Source organism: Nesoenas mayeri (genome assembly GCF_963082525.1).
Source record: "Nesoenas mayeri genome assembly, chromosome: 5".
NCBI lineage: Eukaryota > Metazoa > Chordata > Aves > Columbiformes > Columbidae > Nesoenas > Nesoenas mayeri.
Window position 1 is genome coordinate 67,784,008 of NC_137548.1, and position 21,569 is coordinate 67,805,576.

The 21,569-nt window shown below is 62.2% G+C and overlaps 6 protein-coding genes across 8 annotated transcripts; 4 read left to right on the plus strand and 2 right to left on the minus strand.

Moving 5' to 3' along the window:
* Nucleotides 1–173: 173 nt before the first annotated feature.
* Nucleotides 174–3,227, minus strand: CYB561A3 (cytochrome b561 family member A3). The gene is made up of 6 exons (XM_080346006.1): nucleotides 3,045–3,227; nucleotides 1,516–1,721; nucleotides 1,242–1,450; nucleotides 1,015–1,169; nucleotides 679–835; nucleotides 174–534 (listed from the first exon to the last, which is right to left on the minus strand). Exons 1-6 carry the CDS (start codon nucleotides 3,074–3,076, stop codon nucleotides 511–513), a joined length of 783 nt encoding a protein of 260 aa, XP_080202132.1. The 5' UTR covers nucleotides 3,077–3,227; the 3' UTR covers nucleotides 174–510.
* On the plus strand, nucleotides 3,115–5,847 carry TMEM138 (transmembrane protein 138). The gene is made up of 5 exons (XM_080346007.1): nucleotides 3,115–3,254; nucleotides 4,282–4,502; nucleotides 4,576–4,747; nucleotides 5,437–5,512; nucleotides 5,614–5,847. Exons 2-5 carry the CDS (start codon nucleotides 4,375–4,377, stop codon nucleotides 5,724–5,726), a joined length of 489 nt encoding a protein of 162 aa, XP_080202133.1. The 5' UTR covers nucleotides 3,115–3,254; nucleotides 4,282–4,374; the 3' UTR covers nucleotides 5,727–5,847.
* Nucleotides 5,848–6,329: 482 nt separating this feature from the next.
* On the plus strand, nucleotides 6,330–7,720 carry TMEM216 (transmembrane protein 216; the record flags this gene model as incomplete). Its single annotated transcript, XM_080345318.1, has 5 exons — nucleotides 6,330–6,342; nucleotides 6,524–6,625; nucleotides 6,716–6,808; nucleotides 7,414–7,615; nucleotides 7,705–7,720. The coding sequence occupies 5 exons, from the start codon at nucleotides 6,330–6,332 to the stop codon at nucleotides 7,718–7,720; spliced, it is 426 nt and encodes a 141-aa protein (XP_080201444.1).
* Nucleotides 7,721–9,031: 1,311 nt separating this feature from the next.
* Nucleotides 9,032–16,730, minus strand: CPSF7 (cleavage and polyadenylation specific factor 7). Of its 2 annotated transcripts, none has more exons than XM_080344646.1 (10): nucleotides 16,687–16,730; nucleotides 15,498–15,595; nucleotides 12,735–12,953; nucleotides 12,126–12,229; nucleotides 11,699–11,844; nucleotides 10,028–10,436; nucleotides 9,835–9,953; nucleotides 9,586–9,748; nucleotides 9,308–9,481; nucleotides 9,032–9,226 (listed from the first exon to the last, which is right to left on the minus strand). In XM_080344646.1, the coding sequence occupies exons 2-9, from the start codon at nucleotides 15,549–15,551 to the stop codon at nucleotides 9,313–9,315; spliced, it is 1,383 nt and encodes a 460-aa protein (XP_080200772.1). In that variant the 5' UTR covers nucleotides 15,552–15,595; nucleotides 16,687–16,730; the 3' UTR covers nucleotides 9,032–9,226; nucleotides 9,308–9,312. The 2 variants fall into 2 exon arrangements, with proteins under 2 accessions (XP_080200772.1, XP_080200773.1); XM_080344647.1 differs by having other exon boundaries at nucleotides 9,061–9,173.
* Nucleotides 16,731–16,746: 16 nt separating this feature from the next.
* On the plus strand, nucleotides 16,747–18,784 carry SDHAF2 (succinate dehydrogenase complex assembly factor 2). Its single transcript, XM_080344650.1, has 4 exons — nucleotides 16,747–16,853; nucleotides 17,546–17,769; nucleotides 18,300–18,409; nucleotides 18,508–18,784. The coding sequence occupies exons 1-4, from the start codon at nucleotides 16,839–16,841 to the stop codon at nucleotides 18,636–18,638; spliced, it is 480 nt and encodes a 159-aa protein (XP_080200776.1). The 5' UTR covers nucleotides 16,747–16,838; the 3' UTR covers nucleotides 18,639–18,784.
* On the plus strand, nucleotides 18,609–21,176 carry SAXO4 (stabilizer of axonemal microtubules 4). 2 transcript variants are annotated; one of them, XM_080344649.1, is made up of 8 exons: nucleotides 18,609–18,742; nucleotides 19,299–19,702; nucleotides 20,077–20,177; nucleotides 20,270–20,320; nucleotides 20,404–20,490; nucleotides 20,566–20,670; nucleotides 20,782–20,854; nucleotides 20,946–21,176. In XM_080344649.1, exons 2-8 carry the CDS (start codon nucleotides 19,306–19,308, stop codon nucleotides 21,074–21,076), a joined length of 945 nt encoding a protein of 314 aa, XP_080200775.1. In that variant the 5' UTR covers nucleotides 18,609–18,742; nucleotides 19,299–19,305; the 3' UTR covers nucleotides 21,077–21,176. The 2 variants fall into 2 exon arrangements, with proteins under 2 accessions (XP_080200775.1, XP_080200774.1); XM_080344648.1 differs by having other exon boundaries at nucleotides 20,404–20,670.
* Nucleotides 21,177–21,569: the final 393 nt, after the last annotated feature.

A 21,569-nucleotide genomic window follows, 5' to 3' on the forward strand; every position in this document is an offset into this window, starting at 1 on the left:
GAGCTGGGACAAGGGCCTGGGGGAGCACGAGACCAGCTGGTGGGGACAAGCGAGGTGCTGGGAGGGGACAGGGCCCGCGGGCACCGGGACCTGCTCCTGGGCACCCACCGCAGCTCCTGGTGCCCCTTTGTCCCCAAGGACGCAGGCACAGGGACGCTGCAGAAGCCATCAGTTTATTACATGTCCATAAGGGCCCCGGGAAGCTGCCACTGCCCTGAGATGGTCCCAGCGAGGGGGAGAGCAGTGCTGACAGGCACAGGGACACTCCTTGGGTGGCTTCTGACCCAGCGAGGCTGGGACAGCTCCAGGGCAGCCGGTTTGGCACCCGCCGAGGTGCAGGCACCCAAAACCAGCTGGAGCCGGCAGGAACGGGCAAGCGAGGGCCCGAGGACACGGGCAGGAGCATCGTGCTGCGGCTGCCCGCATCCTCCAGCAGGCACGGGGCCAAAACCGGCCCGAAAAGAGGCAAAAAAAGGTCCTCACCGCAGCGGTCAGCAGCATCCTCGGGTGTCAGCGTTCGGCGGCGAGCAGGGGCTGGGGGAGAGGCGCAGTGACCCCGCTGCCTGTGCCTCCTGCTCAGCCCCCCTTCCCTCCCCACCCCAGGGATGTGGTGGGGGGCAGGACCCCCAGTTTGGCCCTCCAAACACCCCCTGTGAACCTCGAGAGCTGAGCTGGTACCTGGTGAGAGTCCGGGGAGTCGGCGTCGGGGCGTTTCCAGCTGGGCCGGGCCAGGGCGCCCAGCACCAGCACCCCAAAAAGGATGATGAGGAGCCCCAGCGTGTTGGCAAACACAGCCTCGGCCGGCAGGAGCTTGTACTCTGTCGTCCCGTTCTTCCTGGGGAGAAAAAAGGGACCGAGAGCTCTTCTGGAGGTGCCAAACCTCCCCCTAAACGCTCACACCCCCACACCTGAGCGGGCAATCGCTCACTCCCCTGCGCTCAGTTTTGCTCGACGCCACTTCTGCCATAGAGAAACGCCGCCCAGCCCCAACTCCAAACCCGCCGCGATGCTCACAGGCTGAAGAACAGCTTCTCGTTGATCCCCGACATGCACGAGGCCACCGACAGCATGAGGACGGTGGCACCAAAGAATACGTGGACGGGTTTGTAGAAGGCGCGGAGCCAGTTGGGAGCCCAGGGCAGCAGGAAGGTGCTGAAACCGGCCGCCCACTGCGGAAAGAGGGGATGAGGGCGAGGGAAAAGAGACAAATGGGGTGCAGGGGGGTCCAGGGCAGCACCCACCTGGCAGGAGAAGAGCAGCACAGTGACCAGCCCCAGCCAGCTGTGCAGCGAGTACATGTTTGGCGTGCCGTGGGCGTTGTGGAAGCGAAAAACAGCTGCCAGCCCCAGCACGGCCAGGACGAACGCGGCCAGGGCCAGCGCGCCGTGCATAACCTTCCAGGGGAGCTTGGGGCCGCGCCGGGCGGCGGGCAGGCGGTAAATCAGGGCGGCTGCGGGGCGAGAGGGTCAGGGCAGAGCCGCGCCGGGGCCGCGCCGCGCCGCACACCACCCTCACCTGCGCCGTACAGCACCACCATGCCCGTCACCATCAGCACCGGGTGCCAGTTGAAGGTGCGGGCGCTACCGTCCAGGGAGAAGCCGCCGCGCCAGTGCTGGCACCAGGCTCCCACGAAGGCGACGCAGAGCAAGCCCAGGCCGCCCAGGAGGACGCAGAAGGGAAGGAAAGGCAGATCCGGCATCTCCGCGACGGGACTGTGGCACCTGGGGGGGAATAAAATGCGCAGTGAGGCTCCAACGGGGTTCCCGCTGTGTGCGGACACCCCCGGGGAGGAGCCAGATTGAAAGGGGAACCGGCACCGAGGGGGGCGGCTCTGGCTCAGCTGCTGCCCGCATGGGGAAGGATCCTGGGGTGAAACTGGTCCCTGCAGAGCTGGGTCCCTGCGCAAGACCCGCCCTGACGCGCTGCACCGCACCAGTGACAGCAGCTGGGGTCCCATGGGGGCCGCTGGGTGTCTGCACCCCCAGCTCCCTTCACTGTCCCCAAGAACTCACTGATCCAAACCCCTTCCTCCCTCTCACACACTTTTTCCATCTCACCAACACCCCCAAACCTGCACTCCAGCCCCTTCCACCTCCCCACTGGCACCCACACTCCTTCTCACCCCCTGCAGCACCTTGCACGCCCCCAGCCGAGGGCTCACCCTGGTGGGGCACGAGGAAGCCCCCTCATACCTCCCAAACCTGGATCCTGGCAGCCTCAGCACCCCCACTCCCTCCTGCACCAGCCCTCACCCCACCAGGATTTTGGGGGACCTGCTGGCAACAGCCCCCCAACCCCTGCCCTGGTGCCACCGCAGCCCTTGTGTAAGAGCCTGGCAGGAGCGAGTCTGCGCTTGTTTGCCCAGTGATTTGCATCTGCCTCCAGAAAGAGATATTTATGTTCCCCCCACGGGACCGTGAGGCAGGGGGTGGGTGGGACGTGGCCATGGCCCCGCACACGGGTCACGAGCTCAAACACCCACTCGCTCCGAGGCCTCGTAATGCTCATCACAGGGGTGAGCGGCACCACGGCTCCCCCGGGCCCAGGGACTTGTGACCAGCCCCACAGCTTCCCCAAATCCTGGGCCACATGGTTCCCCTGGGCCTGACCCTACAGCTCCCCAAAACCCTGAGCCCCACAGATTCCCTGGGCCTGGGGACTTGGGGCCTGGCCCCACAGCTCCCCCAAATCCTGGGCCACATGGCTCTGGGGACACAGGGCCTGGCCCTATGGCTTCCCCACAGCCAGGGCCTCACAGCTCCCCTGGGTCCGGGGACATCGCCCCATGGCTCCCCCAAATCCTGGGCCCCACGGCTCTGGGGACACAGAGCCCAGCTCCACAGTTCCCCCATAGTTGGGCCCCCACAGCTCCCCTGGGCCTGGGAATGCGGGGTCTGGCCCCATGGCTCCCCAAATCCTGGGCCTCACAGCTCCCCTGGGCCCAGGGACATGGGGCCTGGCCCCGAGGCTTCCCCGAAGCCGGCACACAGGGACCGGCGGCTCCTCCCGGCGCCGGGAACACGGGGCCGGTCCCGGGGCCGTACCTCAGCCCCGCCGCCTCCCCGGGCGCCTCCATGTTGGACGGCGCCGCTCTGGCCGCTCGCCTCTGTGGTGGCTCCTGCCCAAGGCCGCCCGGCGAACCAGCGAGAGGAGAGGCCAGAGCGGCACCGGCGCGTTTCCTCCAAGCCCCGCGCTTCCGGCCCCCGCCTCGGTGGCTGCGCCGTTGCCGTGGAGACCGGAGATGGCGGCCGCAGGTCAGCGCTGGGCCGGGCCCGGGTGGGGAGCGGGGACCCCCCGGTACTCACCGGCACCCACCGCCCCGGGCACTGCGTGTGCACCGGCGGGGCGGCGGCCACGGCGGCCTCCCGGGGCGGCGGGTCTGGGGAAGCCCCGGTGGCGCCGCGGCCTCTGAGGGTGCAGGGAGGGGAGGCGTGGCGGGGGGACAAGGGACTGCGTGGGGCCACAGGGGGGACCTGGGGACGGTGAGGTGGCCGTGTGAAGGCAGGAGGTGGCATTGTCACCCCTTTTCCCCTGTCTCCAGCCCTGTGCTCCCTCGCAGAGGCAGCCCCAGCGCAGGCCTCTCCGGCCAGGACATGGGGGATCCCCCGTTCTCTCGGCCCCCAGCAGCACCTCACCTCCCTCCGCGTCCTGCTCCTCCTTCCCCAGTGCTCTAGTGCCGCTGGCCCCAGGCCGTGTGGCTCCTCGCGTGTCCCTCCCGGTGTCCCCGTCCCCTCCCTGCCCAGGCGGGTGCGCGGTGCTGGGGTGAGGAGGGTGACGCCGGGTCACGGCGTGTCCAAACCTGTCCCCGTAGCGTGGCCAGCTCAGCACCGCCCGCGCAGCCCTGGGCTTTGTCCAGGGCTCTGAGTCTCACATGTCTCCGAATTTCATTGAATCATAGAATCTTTTCAGTTGGAAGAGACCCTAAGGATCAGTGAGTCCAACCATAACCTCACTCTAGCACTAAACCATGTCCCTAAGAGCCTTGTCTAAACACCTTTTAAACCCCTCCAGGTACGGTGACTCTGCCACTGCGCTGACAGGCCTTTCTAGGAAGAATTTTTTCCTAGTATCCCACCACATCTGTTCCCTGAGATCAGGGCGACGCTGAGGCTGGAAGGTGGGAGGGGGAGACTGAACCTGAGGGCGGTGAGAAGAGAGGGGAGATGGTTTATTTGAGAGTGCGGCTCTGCAGCTGCTGCTGCTTTGACCCAACTTTGAGGAGGTTTGTGAGGTGCCAGGGGTGCATCCCCCCCACCAAAATAAACCTCTGCCACTCTGCAGGTCCCGGCTGAGCCCCTCAGCTCCGCGCCATGAGCAGCTGGCTCTGCCCTTGGGGATGCCGGGGCTGAGAGCTCCAGCCCCCGGGGAAGGAAGATGCTCCAGACCAGCAACTACAGCCTGGTGCTGTTCCTGCAGTTCCTCCTGCTTTTCTACGACCTTTTCATCAACTCCTTCTCGGAGCTGCTCCGCACGGCCCCCGCCGTCCAGCTTGTCCTCTTCATGTGAGCGCCGGGTGGGCGGGCGGTACAAGACGGCTTGGGGGGAGTCTCACTGCGTCTCTCTCTCCTCCCGCAGCATCCAGGACATCGCCATCCTCTTCAACATCATCATCATCTTCCTCATGTTCTTCAACACCTTCGTCTTCCAGGCTGGCTTGGTCAACCTTCTCTTCCACAAGTTCAAGGGAACCATCCTGCTGTCAGCGGCTTACCTGGCACTCAGCATCTCCTTCCACGTCTGGGTGATGGTAGGGACAGGCAGGGACAATTTAGTGTCCCCCTGTGACCCCCTGCACAAATACCGGGCTGGAAGGGAGCCGCCCCATCCCCAAAAATCCTCCTTTTCTCCTTGGGGAAGCCCAGCGGCTCCAGTTCAGAGCTGCACAGGAGCCGGCGCTGGGCTAATCCCCACCTGGGGCCGTGACAGCAGCTCCTGCTTTACCCGGGATTAATCCCCAGCAAACGTCAGCGGCTGGGACAGCCCCGTCCCCAGCACCGAGGGGCTCTTGGGGGTCCTGCCTCTGTCCAGGCAGCATCGTCCCCTTCTCTCCTCCTAAATAAAGTCTCTTCTGTCCCCTGCCCCAGCCACCAGCCCGTACAGGAGCCACCCACACACTGTGCCCCACACTGGGCACCCTCCATGGGGCTCTGGGTGAGGGTCTGTCCCCCCCTACTGCTCTGGGGGATCACTTTGGGCTGGGTGGGCTGCACCACAGCAGGGTGCTGGAGCAGGCGGTGGTGTCGGGGCTGCCCACACCGCGCGGGCAGGGGATTGCCGGGGATTTGCCAGGATCTGGAGTCTGAAGCTCAAATAGGTCCTGCTAAATCCCCTGAGCTGCTTAATCTTTGGGGTGAGGGGCTGCTCCCCGAGTCGGTGCTGCCCCCAAAGTAACGCAGGGTTATTCCTGCCTCCCGTCCGTCTGTCCGTCTGTCTCAGAACCTGCGCTGGCGGGACTCCAGCCGCTTCGTCTGGACCGAAGGGCTGCAGACCCTGTTTGTTTTCCAGCGGCTGGGTAAGGACTCCTGGTCGTGGGGTCCCTGCTGGGCTCCTGCCCCTTTCGGGGAGCCCATGGGGGTGCAGGTGGGGTCCCCCCTCACTTTGTCCCCCCCGCAGCGGCCGTGCTCTACTGTTACTTCTACAAGCGGACGGCGGTGCACCTGGGCGACCCCCTCTTCTACCAAGACTCGCTCTGGCTGCGCAAAGAATTTGCTCATTTCCGCGGCTGATGGCTCCGCTGGGGTTCTGGGGGACCCACCATCTGTCCCCTCAGCTCCCCGGCAACCTCTGCCGTCCCTCTGCACCTCCGCGGTCCCTTTTGGGACAGCTCCAGCTGTGTCACCTTCCTCTCGGGGAGCACCGGCGCAGCTCGTGCGGGTGCTGGGGGTCGGTGGGAGGCTCACGTTGCGTCCCAGCTGCGTGGTGGGAGGCTCCATCCCAGTGCCACAGCACCTGTTGGGATTGGAGTGTTTTAATAAAAAGTAAACAAATAAATCGGCCGCATTTTGTAATTTCTGTGCGCCCTGTGCCCCCCGGTGGTTCCCTTCCTCCCAGGGATGGCAGCTGCCATCCCCACAGCCTTATCCTGCTCACGGCAGCCACGGAATGGGGCTGTTCCCACCTCGCAGCGTGGGACGCTCGGCCCAACGGAGGCAGAACCGGAGGGAGGAACCGCGGTTCCCTCCAGCCTCCTCTGCCGGATGCGGGACTCGAACCGCGGCTCAGCGGCTGAGTCCTCCTGAACCATAGAGAGGTCGGAGAGAGCGGCCGGCTCCTTTCCCGCCCAGCGAGGGCTGTTGCGGCGGTTGCGGCCGTTGCCATGGGGATGGAAGATGGCGCCCACGAGTGAGTGCGGGTCCGCGGCCAGAAGCGGGGCCAGAACCTGGGGATGGGGGCGGAACGGGGCCAGGACCGAGGGGAGCAACAAGACCACGACGGGCAGCGGGTTGTGGGCTGGGATCGGGGTTCCGCGGGGCGGGGGCCCGGCCCGTGCCGCCCCCACCCACGGCCGCCGTGCCCCTGCCAGGCCGCCAGCGCTCCTCGGCACCGCTGCAGGTCCTGCTGTTCCTCAACGGCTGGTACAGCGCGACCTACTTCGTCCTGGAAGCTTTAATCTTCGTCTACAAGGGTGAGATCCCCACCCCAGATCCGTCCCGGCTCCCTGCAGGCTGCAGCCCCCACCCCGGGCATGGGCTGACGGCAGCGGCTCTGCCCACAGTACTGCTGCTGCCATACCCCTTCACCAACCTGGTGCTGGACGTGGTGCTGCTCCTGATCTACCTCGGCACTGAGGCCACACGCATCTTCTTCGGTGAGTCTTGGGGCCGGCAGGGCTGGGGCAGCGTCCCCCGGAGTGACACCGGTGCTGGAGCGAGTGGAGAGAAGGGAACGGAGCTGGTGAGGGGCTGGAGCACAATGTGATGGAGCGGCTGAGGGACCTGGGGGTTCAGCTGGAGAACAGGAGCTGAGGGGAGACCTTCTGATCTCTGAACTGCCTGAAAGGAGCTTGGAGCCAGGGGGGTCGAGCTCTGCTCCCCAGGAACAAGCGCCAGGAGCAGAGGAAACGGCCTCAAGTTGCCCAGGGGAGGGTGAGGTTGGATCTGGGGAACAATTTCTTCCCCAAAGGGCTGTGGGACATTGAACAGGCTGCCCAGGGCAGTGCTGGAGTCACCATCCCTGGAGGGCTGGACAGACGGACATGAGGTTCTCAGGACATGGGGCAGTGCCGGGGTGGGGGAACTGTTGGACTCGATGATCTCAAGGGTTTCTTTGACCCAAAACGATTCTGTGATTCTATGACACCAGACTCCAGAGCCCTCCCAGGAACTGCTAGGACCCCAATGGTGCCGTTCGCCATGTCCCCCACACCACAGAGTCCCCTGTGCGTGTCACCCCCCATAACCACACACTCCGCAGGCTCCAAGGGCAACCTGTGCCAGCACAAGCTGCTGCTCTCCATCAGCCTGGCCCTGACCGGGCCCGCAGCCGTGATGGCCGTGTATTACCTGCTGCTGCAGACCTACGCCCTGCGCCTGGAAGCCATCCTCAGCGCCATCCTCCTCCTCTTCTACGCCATGGAGGTGCTGCTGGGCGTCCTGGCGCTGTTCTCCTTCTCCAGGTACCGCCGGCTCTTTGTGCCCAGAGGAACCAACACGCTGAGCTCTGAGGTTTGGCGCTGACACGTCCCCTTTCTTTCCTTCTCGGCAGCGCGGATTCGTACTGAGGCCCCGCGCCACGCCAAAGGATGGGGCGCAGGAGCCGGCAGCTCCATTTCCAGCTCCAGCGCCCGCAGGCAGCAGTTCCCCCCTGCCTGTGCCCACGAGTGACCTGCTGGGTGGCACCAACCCGGGACTCGCTCCCCAGGGCTTGTGATACGTGGCTCAGTTTGAGGTACAGAGAATTGTTATTATTTTTTGGTTTTCTATTGCCTTCTCAGAATGAGTCACTATTTTCCAATAAATATTTATTTTTACCTGCTGCTTGGGCATGTGGGTTTCCCCCGTGGGCTTCCAGCACCACGGCCCCGAGCCGGCTTGGAGGGCCCCTCAAAAGTGTCACAGGATGGTGACAACTGGGGACAGGGCACAGCAGCACTAACAGTCCCCAAGCACCACTCATCCCTCCCACACAATTGCCCTAAAACGCTCCCAACCCCACTTATTACCTAAAAACCCAATAATAATCATAAGGAGGAAACGCAACAGAAGAACCTGACGGCGCCGTCTAAAAGATCGACAACGTCATCAAGTTTATTACACAATTTCCAACCTATCGGAAAAAGACAAACAAATCTAGTGGCTGCGAGCGGGGGGGCAGCGCCTCGCTGGGGGTCAATCGGGGGCTGCTCCGCGCTGTTGCCCCCCGCTATTTGGAAAGAAAAAAACCTAAAAATTTGTGTTGTTAAGTAAAAAAAAATAACCAGAACTGTCCCACTGAGCGCTCCCCGCTGCGCTCCCCCCCCGGCACCTCGCGGTACTTTACAAGACTTTTTTTTTAGTTAGTTAATGTGATTTTACCCTAAAAAAAGACCTCTGGAGCCAGGCTTCTGCTGTCCACAGTTCAGAGGGTGATGCCACCCGCCCTGGACGTCACCTTGTGTCCCCTCAGCTCCCTCTCCTGCCGCAGGGACCCCAGAGGGGTGCGGGGTTTTGGGGGGGCTCTGCCTCCGCCTCCTCCTCTTCCTCTAAAACAAGGAAGATGCTGCGGGAGAGGTGGCTCCGGAGCTGCTGTTGCAGGAGATGAGCACAGGGGTGCCAAAGCCACTGCGGTAAGTGACATCGGGGCAGAGACGCCCCTGGCCACACTTCCCCTTTTAGAGGGGGGAGCAAACAGGAGCGTGGCAACTCACAGGGCTTGTCATGGGGACAGGAGTGTGGCCAAAAACCCTGTAGCGGAGTCAGGAGCTGTCCACCCTCCAAGCCCCAGTGCTGCGTGGCACCGGGGGGGCTCCATCCCCTCCAGCCACCCCGAAAACAGGTGATGAACCCCCCTCCGTGGCAAAAAAAGCACCATTTCTCTTTGGGTCCAAGTGTCCACGGAGCGGAGCAGGCGTTCCCTGGAGCAGTGGGTGCAGGCAAGGCCACGAGGTGGGGGTGGGAGCCCCCCCGGGCACCCGGAGAGAGCTGGGGGTGGCGGGGAAGGGACGGGGGGAGCGAAGCGGCCTCGGTCACGTAGTCCTGGTCGAGGTGAGATACGAGTCCGTTAAAAACCACTTAAACTGTCAAAACTCCTGTGGGGAGAGTGGAGCGGTGAGGGGGGCACCCAAATCCTCGAGGGGGGGACACCTGCGGCCCCCCTGCCACCACCTCACCTGTCTCAGTGGTGCCGGTCCCTGTCTCTGTCCCTGTCGCGATGTCGCTCGTGCTCTCGGTTCCGCTCTGAGAAATAATCCTCGTGCCGATCGTCACCGTGGAGCAAATCTCGGTGCCGCCGGCTGCTCTCGCGCGACCGGCTGGGAGAGCGCTCCCGAGATCGGTGTCTTTTCCTGAGGAAAAAACAACAAAAAAAGGTTTAGTCACCAATAGGGATGTCACCAGGATGCAGAGCCCCAAGAGGGGGTGCAGAGGGGCCCCGCCGAGCCACCGGTACCGGGAGGAGCTGCTGCCGGTGCTGTAGGACTTGGCCTCGATGCCGTGCAGACAGTCCTTGAGGGACGAGAGGAGGACGCGGCACCGCTCGTCGCTGGCGACGCGGGACTGTTTGATGACAGCGATGGCCGTCAGGAGGGTCTCGATGGCATCGCTGTAATCACCTGGGGGGCGGGAGAAGGGGTGAGGGACGCGGGTCTGTCCCGGGCTGGGGATGTGGGGGACACACGGGGGACGTGGTGAGCGGTACCTTCGCTGGCGCCAGACACTGCCTTGGAGATGGCGCTGCTGGAAATGGCCCGGTTCCTGTTCATGATCTCCTCAAACTCCAGGTCGCTCGCAGGGGGAGGGGGCAGGCTAAGCTCCCGGCTGCGCAGAGGCACAAATGGGGGTCAGCCCCCCCAAAAATCTGGTACCCACCGCCCCTTATCACCCTGCATCACCTGCTGTGGTTGTAGGGGGCCATGGCTTTGCCGTAGGTGTCTGGTGGAGGAGCCAGCGCCGTGTTTGGGGGAGGGAAGAAGGCAGGATTGAGGTGCAGGGCGGGGGGCACAGCCCCCGGCGGGGGCACAGCCAAATGTGGGGGCAGTCGGGGCGGAGGGGGCATGAGATGCTGGTAGTGGATGCCTGGGGGGGGCGGGGGGACTCCGAAACTGGAGGAAAGGGGGGGCGGAGGCGGCATGGGTGGCGGGGGGAGCCCCATGAGGGGGAGGGCGGCGGGGGGGCGGCTGAAGAAGGGCAGGACGGAGCGGGGTTTCTCCAGGCGGGCGGGCGGCAAAGCGTTCCCCGTGGGCATGGCGCAGCCGTCCACCGAATCCACCGAGTCCCGGGAGTGGGCCCGCGGCGGCACACCTGTGAACGGCAGCGGGAAAGAGCCCTCAGCCGCTGCCAGGGGGGCCGGGCCTCCGAGACCTCCTCCTCCTCCTCCTCTTCCTCCCCTTCCCCGTGAGATCTGACCCCGGGAGAGCTTGAGGTGCCTGGAGAAACATCCAGGCTCCGCTTCCTCCTGCCTCGAAGCAGGGACTGGTTCTCCAGCTGCCGAGCAAGGAGGTCACAGGGAGAGAGCGAAAAGCCACAAGGAACAGGGGGAAGTCCCCAGCAAAGAGGTCACTGGGTCCCCAAAAGACATTAAACGCCCCAGAGAGCCCGAGATCCACGCACAGATTCAGAAAGGCCTGAAGGTGAAGAACACGAGGGGACAGAACCCAAGTGCCGACAGCCACGGAGCTGCTGGAGGAAGGAAAACTCGGTGCTGAAGAGAGGGATGAGAAACCTTTGCTGTGTCCAAAGAAGATGAGAGAGGAGAGGGGATGATGGGGGATGCTGCCCGAGCCATCAAGCAGAGCACCGAGCCGGGGACAAGGGTTCACACGAGCTCAGCTGTGCCGGTGGCAAAGCCCCGGCTGAAATTCAGCCTCCGTGGGATGAGGGGCCAGAGAAGAAACATGTCCTGCTCCCCCAAAACATGCAGGAAGGATGGGACGGGGTCTCACAGCGCCCGGCGGGTGCTGGAGCTGAAGGGAAGACGTGAAAATCACAGCTGCCCCGCTACAACTCAGCCAGAGCACTGAAAAAATTGCTCTTGCGTGAAATGGGGTCACAGGATCTACAATGAGCAAGAGAGTCCCTGCGGCTCGGCAGAGACCCCCCGGCATGAGGTCGGGGTGTCCCATCGCTGCGGAGTGAGGCCAGGACCACCTTATCGCCCCCGGGCAGGCCCCAGCTGGAATCCTGCGTCCAGTTTTGGGCACCTTACCTCCGCAGGGATGGACAAATTCTGGAGGGAGATCCAGAGAAGAAGCTACTAAGAGATATTTGGAGGGTCTTAGCTATGATGAGAGGCTGAAGAGCTTAAGCCCATTCAGTTTGGAGAGGAGGAGGAGGAGGCTACGAGGGATCTTCGCAGTGTGGGAAGCACCTAAAAAAAGGGGATCATAAAGACTCGGGTCAGGATCTAAAAAAATCAGACTCAGCAGCAAAAGGAAAACAACCCGCAAAGACTCCTCCTGCTCCCCCCAAAAACCCTGAGGTCTCGCCGAGCTCTGCTGAGGATCTGGGGGTGCCCATGGGCAGCGTGGAGACCCCCCCGCGCCTGCCACGTCGCCTCCACTCACGTTTGCGAGCCTGCGCCTCGAACTGCGAGAGGTTCTGCCGGGTCGCCAGCCTCACCTCCACCTTCTCCCCGTTCAGGATTTTGCCAGGTAAAAGCTCCAAGAGTTTGTGGACCGAGTTCTCCGAGGCGACCACCACCTCCGCATACCTGCAGGGAAGCCTGTCACCCCCTGCCTGGGGACGGGGACACCCCCGGGGCTCCACCTGTCCTCGCAGGCAGAGCCCCCACCTCCCACTGAGCCCAGCCTGGGGTTAACAACCTCCCCAAACCCTTTTCCCCTGATATTTGGGGGTCTCTGCTTTGCCACCCCAGCTCCAGGCAGGGCTTGTGCCCCTCAGGACAAGCCCCCTTGCTCGCCAAAACACACCAAACCTGGTTCTGAGGGTCTAACCCTCTCATTTCTCCCCGCCCCCCTGCTCAGTTCTCACCCTTTGGACTGGCCATTCACTCGGTTCTCTGCGAATTTCAGCTCCACCACATCGTAAACACCGACCGAGCGGATGGTCTGGATCAGCTGCTGGTCCGTCGTCCACTGAGGGGACAAGAGGTCAGTGTCACCTCCCCAAGCCCTTTGCAAGGCCCTGGTGCTCCCCACTTAAGCCAGGCTTAGCACTCAGGGGGCACTGGAAGCCAAACCGCCCTCACAGCCCATAAAGGGAGTTTAAAAATCAGCCTTGAGTTTAAAACAGGCCCTGGGTGCAGGTCTCAGTGTCTCTGCCCAACACAGAGCTTGCCCAGAACAGTCCCTGTGTCTGTCACCAGAAGGGGACTCAGTCCCCAGGAAGGCAGAACCAGACAGGTTTTTCTCTCACCCAGGCTGGATCTAAAACCCCTCAAGGCTACAAATTCCTTTCCCCTGAGGATCACAGGGTCAAACCCAGCCCAGGACACCAGATTGGCGCAGACTGAGGAGGAACAACAGCCCAAAGCAGGGGTGTTGCAGTCTCCTGGGGGATTCTCAGGGGGATCCCCACCTCTGAACGTGTCCCAGGAGACCCCAAAAATCCCAGGGAGGTGTGCTGGACCCCCCCACTCACCCAGGAGAAGCTGCCCACGTAGACGGCAGCTCTCTTGTTGCGCAGCCCACTGTACGTGTACAGGATGGCGGGAGCTTTGTTGTTGGCTTTGGGAGAGGTCTCTTGGCGGATCTCTGGGGGAGGCTCCGAGCTGCTGGTGCGGTTTTCGGGGGGCTGTGAGCTGGCGGCTAACACGTCGTCATACAGATCCATCTGATCGGCATTACTGAACTCTGAATCCTGCGAGGGGAGAGAGGGTGAGAACCACGGCAGGGGCCTTACAACCACCCCCTGCCTGTGGGATCCACAACAGCTTCTCCTCCTGTGCAATGTGGAAATCCCACCCAGCCACAGTCACAGAGTCATTCTGGTGGAAAAGCCCCTCGAGATCATCGAGTCCAACCGTTCACCCACCCCTGGCACTGCCCCATGTCCTGAGAACCTCATGTCCGTCTGTCCAACCCTCCAGGGATGGTGACTCCAGCACTGCCCTGGGCAGCCTGTTCCAATGCCCCACAGCCCTTTGGGGAAGAAATTGTTCCCCACATCCAACCTCAACCTCAAGGTTAGCACAACTCAAGGCTGTTTCCTCTCACCACTTGTTCCTGGGGAGCAGAGCCCGACCCCCCCTGGCTCCAAGCTCCTTTCAGGCAGTTCAGAGATCAGAAGGTCTCCCCTCAGCTCCTGTTCTCCAGCTGAACCCCCAGGTCCCTCAGCTGCTCCCATCACTCTTGTGCTCCAGAAGGGAGCAAAACTCCAGGAAAACAGAACCACAAGCTTTTACCCCATGCCGGTTTGATTTTCCTCCTCCCAACTTCACCTACAAGCGGTGGAAAAGCAAAGCAAAGCAAACCAAACCCCCTTGGCAGCGCAGCCGTTCCCGGCACGAACCAGCCGCCAAGGAAGCTCCTGAGCCGCGAATTCCTGTGTCCCAGATCCGCCTGGCGATCCCCCCTCTCCCCGGCTCTATTTAATTTGGAGCGCGCAGCCAGCGCTGTGTTTACTACAGACCGTCCAGACTCATCGCTCACCCTGGTTCAGCGCATGCCGAGCAGCGTTTTATCCTACAAATCGCTCCGGGAGCAAGGCGGAGGTCCCGTGCAGCACAAACACCAGAGATTCTGCTAATTTTTAATTTTAGGATTGCAAATGCACCTGGGACAACGTCTTCTGTTAGAGACAGCATGAGGTGATTAAATCCCCTGCGCTGCGATGCCCAGGCAACCACACAGACACAACACAGCCCTCGGCGAGCTTAGGGAAATACAAAAAATGCACCCATTTTCCCCCAAAACACCCTTCCTGACAGCACCGTCTGTTTCTAAGGCAAGTTGTACCTTCTGTTTCAGGCACAGAGCCGATGAAAAGGTTACGTTTGTTCAACCCGTCCCTCCCACGCTCCTGCCCCCACCACGGCCTGAGGCTGCAGGGATTTTGGCCTGAAAAGTTTCAGGAAGTCGAGAATGAAACTAAATAAGGAGCTGCAGGAGGAAAGTGACCTCGGGGAGGCTTCGCCTTGAAGTTTTGGGGGATCTTCTGTGCTTCATAAAGCCTTCATCTGCTCAGCCGTGTCAAAGATCTTCTGTGCCTGGTCTCCAAAGGTTTCGGTGAAATCATTCCATGCCCCATGCTCTGCAGCTCCGTCCTCTTGTCCTCTCAACATCCTCTCATCTTCTCAATGCTGCTTCACTTCTTTACTCCCAAAGAGCCCTGAGGGTAGACCTGACCCCTCCCAGACCCTCTCAGCTCCCCAAAGGACATTCCTACATCAATTCAAGCCACCGCTTTTGTCACCGGTCCTGCTCCAGGCCTCTCGGTGACCGAACCTTCGCAGCAAAACCTTCCTGCGGGCACAGCACCGACTGCGCAGAACCCTCTCGTCAACTTTGCTGCTCATTTTCCTCCAAGATGTTCCAGACTTTCCAACGGCACAGCTCTTCTCCAGAGAGCAGACACTACATCCACTTCCAGTGCTTCCCTTTTGCGTTCAGAGAAATTGCCGTAAGTTTTCTCGTTATTCTGCACGTTTCCAAGCTCCAGCCCAGCGACCTCCACATGTTTTCTCAATCCGTCCTCATCCTCGCAGCTCTCCCTTCCACTCACGCCCATTTCCCCGCTTCTATTAAAAGCAAATTGCATAAAAACATCCCCGTTAGGCCACCCCGAAGATTGAGCGGTCCTGTTTGGTCCCAGGATTGTTTAACACACCAGGAACTGGGTTTATTCTGGGTGTTTTTCAGGAAGGTCACACGCATGGCAGAGCCAGAGGGTGTCCAGCTTCTACAGGCAACACAATTTGTTTTGCAAATCACCTTTCTAGCGAGATTCCCGTTATTTTTGGCAATGATACAGCCAAATCAGACCCTGCCCTGCTCCGGGGCGACTCCTCTCAGCAGGGAAATTCCAGCTCCTCCATCCCCTGAGGCGCTTCACACCATTTCCAGCATTTTGCTTTTCCCAGAAGGTCTCCCAGGTGTCTCCTCCATGGGTTTTGTTGCCAGTTCATCCCTCTTGCCCTCCAGCACAGACCAACTTTTCTTTTCCACAGTCCTTTTTGATCTTCAAACATCCACCTTCACACATCCGCAGCAAGACCCTCGATTCCTGACTCATGATGAATTTAGGGACAGTCCCAGTCCTGGGCTCCCCCTGCCCGGGCACACTGGTCATGTCCAACCCTGTTAATCACTCTGGCACCTCGCTAATGAGTTGGCTGACGCCGGTAACGCTGCTTTGCCCCCCAAAAAGGGAATCTGCTCCCCCCGGCGGGACACAGCCCCTCACCTGGTTGAACTCCTCCTCGGCGTAGATGTCGATCAGATCCACCCCCTCGGACATAGTTCCAGAGACGGGACCGGGGCGAAGTGGCGAGACGGGGTGCACTGCAGGGCGAAACGGGGGTCAGTGAGGCACTGGGGACCTGCTGCATGTCCGTCCCCCCAAGTCTCCTATGTCCCCCCAGTCCCCAGTTTCCCTGCAGGCACCACCCCCAGCAGCCCCTCACCCTGGGACGCAGCACAGGAACAATCGCCCCCTTGCTGAGGGGCACCTGGGGGACAACGTGGCCCCGTTTCCCCAGACCTGACTGATCCAGGGAGGGCAACAAACCACTTCAGGGGGAGACAAACTCCCTTAGGGGGCAACAAACCCCCTCAGGGTGTAACAAAGTCCTTCAGGAAGTAACAAATACACCCGGGGGACAACAAATCCCTCTTGGGGGCAACAAAGCATTCACAGGGCAACAAAATCCTTCAGGGACAACAAACACACTTGGGGGGGCAATAAAATCCTTCAAGGGGCAACAAACCCCTCAGGGGACAACAAATACAGCCGGAGGACAACAAATACAGCCAGGGGACAACAAACTCTTCACAGGGCAACAAAATCCCTCGGGGGCAACAAACTCGCTCGGGGGACAACGAACACACTTGGGAAGCAACAAACCACTTCAGGGGGTGACAAATTCCCTTTGGGGGCAACAAACACACTTGGAGGGCAATAAACCCCCTTAGGGGGTAACAAACCCCTCAGGGGGCAACAAATACAGCCAGGGGACAACAAACCATTCAGAGGACAACAAAATCCCCCAGGGGGCAACAAACACAGTCGGGGGGCGATAAACCCCCTCAGGGGGCAACAAAATCGTTCAGGGGGCAACAAATCCTCTCAAAAAGGAAAAAAAATCCCTCAAGGGTAAACAAACCCCCCTCAAGTGGCAACCACAACCTGCCCCTCGACCCCGGGAGCCACAGCCCCCCGGCCCCCCTGCCCCAAAGCCGGTGCCCCCCCTCAGGCAGACCCTCCCCAGCACAGAGATCCCCGGGGGGGCCCCAGCGCTCCCCGCACCCCGAACCGCGCCGCCCCCCGGCCCAGCGGCCTCCGCCGGGGCCGTGCCCGCCATGTGCGCCCGGTGGGGCCCGGGAGGCCCCGGGAGGGGTCGCGGGGTCGCGGTCCCCCCGGCCCGGCCCGTTACCGCCTGCAGGCCCCGAGCGCGCCCGCCAACCGCGCTCACCGCCAGCGCCGCGCCACGCCCCTTCCGGCCCCCGCCCGTGCTGCACCATAGAGTTGGCCCGTTCTCCCGTCACAGAGCGGCCGAGTGAAGGGTAGAGCGGCCGCGGGGGAAACATGGCGGCGGTTGCGGTGAGCGGGTTGACGGGGGTGAATGGAGGTTATTGGGAGTGAATGGGAGTTACTGGGGGTGAATAGAGGTTATTGGGAGTGAATGTGGGTTACTGGGGGTGAATGGGTGTTATTTGGGGCGGTGGGGGGATGTGGGAAGGAGCCAAAGGCCTGGGAGAGGCGAGGAGGGCGGAGGTGAGGGGGGCCCGGGGGCTGCAGGGGCTGGGATGGGGAATTGGGGGGGTTCAGGATCTAGGGGGTTGTAGAAGGGAGGTTGGGGGGTTTCAGGGTTTGGGGGGTGTGGAATGGGGGGATCGAGGGGAACAAGGCCCGGGGGGCTTTGGGATGGGGAATTGGGGGGGTTCAGGGTCTGTGGGGCTGTAGAATGGGGGTTTGAGGGTCTGGAGGGTGTAGGATGGGGTTTGGGGGGGCAATAGGGTTTTTGGGGGATGTGGGATGGGGGGAGCACGTGGAGCAGGGCCCAGGGGGGCTTTGGGATGGGGTTCAGCAGGATCTAGGGGGGTTATGGGATGGGGTTTGGGGGCAGCAGTGTCTGGGGGGATTATAAGGGGAGAATAAAAGGCAGCAGGGTCTGGGGGGGCTGTGGGATCATGGCCATCGATTTGGGGGGGGCTGCAGGTGCTGGGGATGTCCCTGCTGTGCTGCCGCAGCCAGGCCTGACGTCACCTACACTGTCCTTGTCCCTTTCCCAGCTGCGCTCCCTGCCCGGGCGGGCGCTGCGCTGGCGCCTCTCCGGGGGGGTGTCCCCGCAGCGCGGCTACCGCGGGACATCCCCCGGGGACTCGGGGAAGGACACACTGGAGATCCCGCTGCCCCCCTGGCAGGAACGGCCCCACGAGCCGCTGGAGACCAAGCGTGCGCGGCTGCTGTATGAGAGCCGCAAGAGAGGGATGCTGGAGAACTGCATCCTGCTCAGGTGAGGGGCCCAGCCTTCCTCCTCTTCCTCTTCCTCGCTGTCAGGGCCGCTCTGTCCCTGACAATTCATCCCCTGCAGACAGGGCTGTGCTTTCCAGGAGCGATAAAGGAGAAAGGCCGATTGATGTGAGGGTGGTTTAGCTCCCTAATGATGCTACAGGTTTTTAATTAACAAGGAAAAGCCCTCGAGTGTCACAGGAGAGAGATTGGTGGGGTCGTGCGCAGCCGTAATCCAAAATGGGAGGCGACTCGGTGTTGGTTAGAGTATGGACGGCTGAATTGTTGAATAAATCCCCAAAAAAGCTTTGCAGAGACCAGCGCTGCCGCCGGGAAGAGCCAGAGGTGCGGGGAGCTCTGGGAGCTGCTGGTGGCTGAGCCGAAATCTTTTGGGAATTAGCTGTAATTTCTGGGGTGTCTAGAGGAGGCAAAGCCCATCAGGTTTTAGGACTGGGAGTGGTTAATGGAGAGCGGGATGCCAGCCCAGTTCTTCCTCTGCTCACCCACCCTCTTCCTCCTCCGTCCTCTGTCCAGCCTCTTCGCCAAGGAGAACCTGAACCGCATGAGCGAGCAGCAGCTCAACCGCTACGACCGGCTCATCAACGAGCCCAGTAACGACTGGGACATTTATTACTGGGCCACAGGTACAGAGCAGCCGCTCCTTGTCCTGCGCAGGGCACTGGCGCATGTGGACACGACAGAGCCGTATTTTTTGCCCTTTTTCTGCTGTTTTTCCCTGCAGAAGCCAAGCCCACGCCGGCCGAGTTCGAGACGGACGTGATGGCCATGCTGAGGGACTTCGCCAGGAACGAGAAGAGGGAGCAGCGGCTGCGGCAGCCGGACCTGGAGTATCTCTTTGAGCCACCCCGCTGATTCTGGGGGTCACCTGCTCCCCCCGTCCCCTGGGACAGAGAAGGGACAGAAACACAGATGCTACCGCCCTCCCCGTGACTCTCCTCCCTCGGACTCAGGACACGGTGAATAAAGCCGTGGCTGCTGCTCCTGCTGCGTTTTCAGTATTTTGCTCTTTGTCACATCGGGATTGAGGCGCTCAGGGGACACTGGCACGTGCCAGCTCGCCGCTGTCCCCAACTCCCACCTATCCCTTTGAAATCCTTTTTCTGGGGACCCACAGGAGGTGGCCCCACACTTGTGGGGGGCTGTGATCCCCCCACAGGAGGTTAGAGTGGGACACCCTGCTCCCCCATGACACGTCACCGCATATCCTGCTCTCCGGTGACACGTCACTGTGCTGGTTACCAGGAGACGGTACCTGCGGGGACATTCCGCAGTCTGAGGGAGCTGCTTGGGGACAGCCCCACCATGGCGTCCTTCTGTCCCTTTGTCAATCCCCGTCCCCGTGTTAAGCTGCGCTCCTCGGCGAGGGGACAAGCCGGGGGCAGCACCGACATCACGAACTTCTACGCCACGACCTACGGGCTGGCTTACGGTACAGGGGTCCCGAATGACTCCCCAAAAACAGGGGGGGCTCACTTTCAGGGCTGAGCCCCCCTTGTTCCCGCTGTCCCCCAGGCCAGCCATGTTTCCGTCCCCGCCTCGGCCACCACACGGGCGCTGGCTTCGTGTCCAACTACCGCTCGGATGTCCCCTCCCTCCTCCGCTTGAGCGGGACCACAGAGTGGTACGTACCCCCACACCGGGCTGGGTGACAACTTTTGGAGCCCCTTTGTCACAGCTGTGTTGGCCTTGTCACAGCCAGGGCAGCGTCTCGGCCACCACCGAGCACTTCCAGCCCCACTGGCACCCCGACGGCCGCGGCCTCCTGCCGCGACACCTGCACCAGCCGCCGAGCGGGTACCACCAGGAGTGTCCCCCCTGCTGCCTCTGCGCCGGGGGGGTGAGTCCCCAGCACAGGTGGCATCACCAGGACGTCCCCAAGTCACTTGGGCAGTGTGGTGGTGGCTGCACTGAGCCAGGTAAGGGTTTGGGGGGGTTGGTGGCCTCGGGGACAGCTGTGTCCCCAGGAAGGTTTTGGGGGGTCTCAATGGCAACTCCAGCCCCAGGAGGCTTTAGGCGGGGATTGGTGGTCCCAGGGCCAGCTCTGTCCCCAGGAAGGTTTGGACAAGGTTGGTGGCCCTGGGGACAGCTCTGTCCCCAGGAGGGTTTGGGGTGTCGGTGGCCCCAGGGGCAGCTCCAGCAGGGGTGTCCTCCTCTGTGTCACTCATCCTTGTGAACCCTCAAATGCAGGGGTCAGGCTGTCCCCAGTGCAGTGACACCAGGAAACGCCATGGCTGGCTGTGGGGGACAGGGCTGGGGGCAGGGGGTCTCCCTCCCCATTTTTTCCCCACAGACGTCCTGCAGAAAACAAGCATCGGTGCCACGGAGCCATCGGGCTTCACCAAGGCCTTCCCACGGGGTGACAATGTCCTGCCAGCCCGGTCAACCCAGCCCGTGAGTCCCCACCTCGCCATGTCCCTTGTCACCCCCCGCCAGCCCCCCAAATCCTCTCTACACCCCAGGGGACACTTTTTTTCCTCCCACAGCTCCGTGTCAGTGTCACCAAAACGGATTATCTGCCCTCTGTGCGCAGCCGCGTAAGCAGGACAGGGGTGGGGACACCAGGCAGGGCTGGGGGACAGGCAGGGGACGCCCCTATCACATCTCTGTCCCCTTGCAGGGCAATGAGACGCTCCCATGGCTGTCAGGGGGCTCCAAGCGAGGCAGCGGCTTCACCCGGGAGGTGCCAAACTCCCTGGGCACGGTGGTGAGCAGGACCCGCCTGTCCCGCTGCCCTGTCCCTGTGTCCTCTCCCCATCCTCACTCGCTGTCCCCAATGCAGGATTTGCCCGTGGTGGGTCACGCCATCCGATTAGTGTCCCGAGGGCTGCGGGCACCGCGAGGGACGCAGGACAGGCTGCTGGGACGGCAGAAGGCTGGCAGGATGGTGGGTGCAGATGTGGCACTGCCCCCAACCCTGTCCCCTTACCCAGCAGGGCCATCCCCATCCCTGTCCTTGTCTCCATCCTTGTCTCCCCAACCCCTCTCCATCCCCCAGGAGCCATCGGGTTTCACCACCAACAATGGCCAGTATGTGCGCCCCCGCACCACCATGTCCCCCACAGCGCCAGGTGAGTTTGGGGTGACCCTGGGACTGGGGTTGTCATTGCCCTGGGCGGGGTGGGTCCAGCCCCCTCACCCCGTTTCTCCTGGATTTTTCAGCCCGGTGCTGGCGGGACCCAAACCTGATGGCCAGACCTGTGGGGGGGATCCAGCCCCTGCGCCCCAGCGGCTTCAGCACCAACAACCACCCCACTGGGGTTGGGGACACTGGTGGCCAGCCCCCCGAGTGACACCCTGGGGGCCACAGTCTCACTAGTAGCCCCCTGTTCTTTGGGGACCTCCCCAATCCCTGGAAGCACACAGAGAAATAAAGACTGAAAATGATCTTCCTGGGCACAAAGTCATTGTCACCTCTGCCACCCAGGTCCTTCATTTTGGGCGATACCTGCACCCCGAAGCTGGCAGGAGGATTTTGGGGGGTGGTGCCACCTGGCCGGCAGCCACTGGGGGGCTGTACGAGCCTGGCTTTATGTCACCAGCTGTGGGATGACACAGCTCGTTTGTGGCAGGGGACAAACCGGGGTGGGGGACACAACAAGGAGGGGAGAGGAGGAAGGAGCCCTCCAGGCTGTCCGCAGGGTGGGATCATGGGGTGACAGGGTGACAAGGTCCCTCCCTGGCCATGGGGTGTGACATGGCGGTGGGGGGGTGGCTGTGTTGGGGGGGACACACCCTGCAGCACCTCCTGGAGAGTCTCACGGGAGATCACGGAGGGATCTCGGG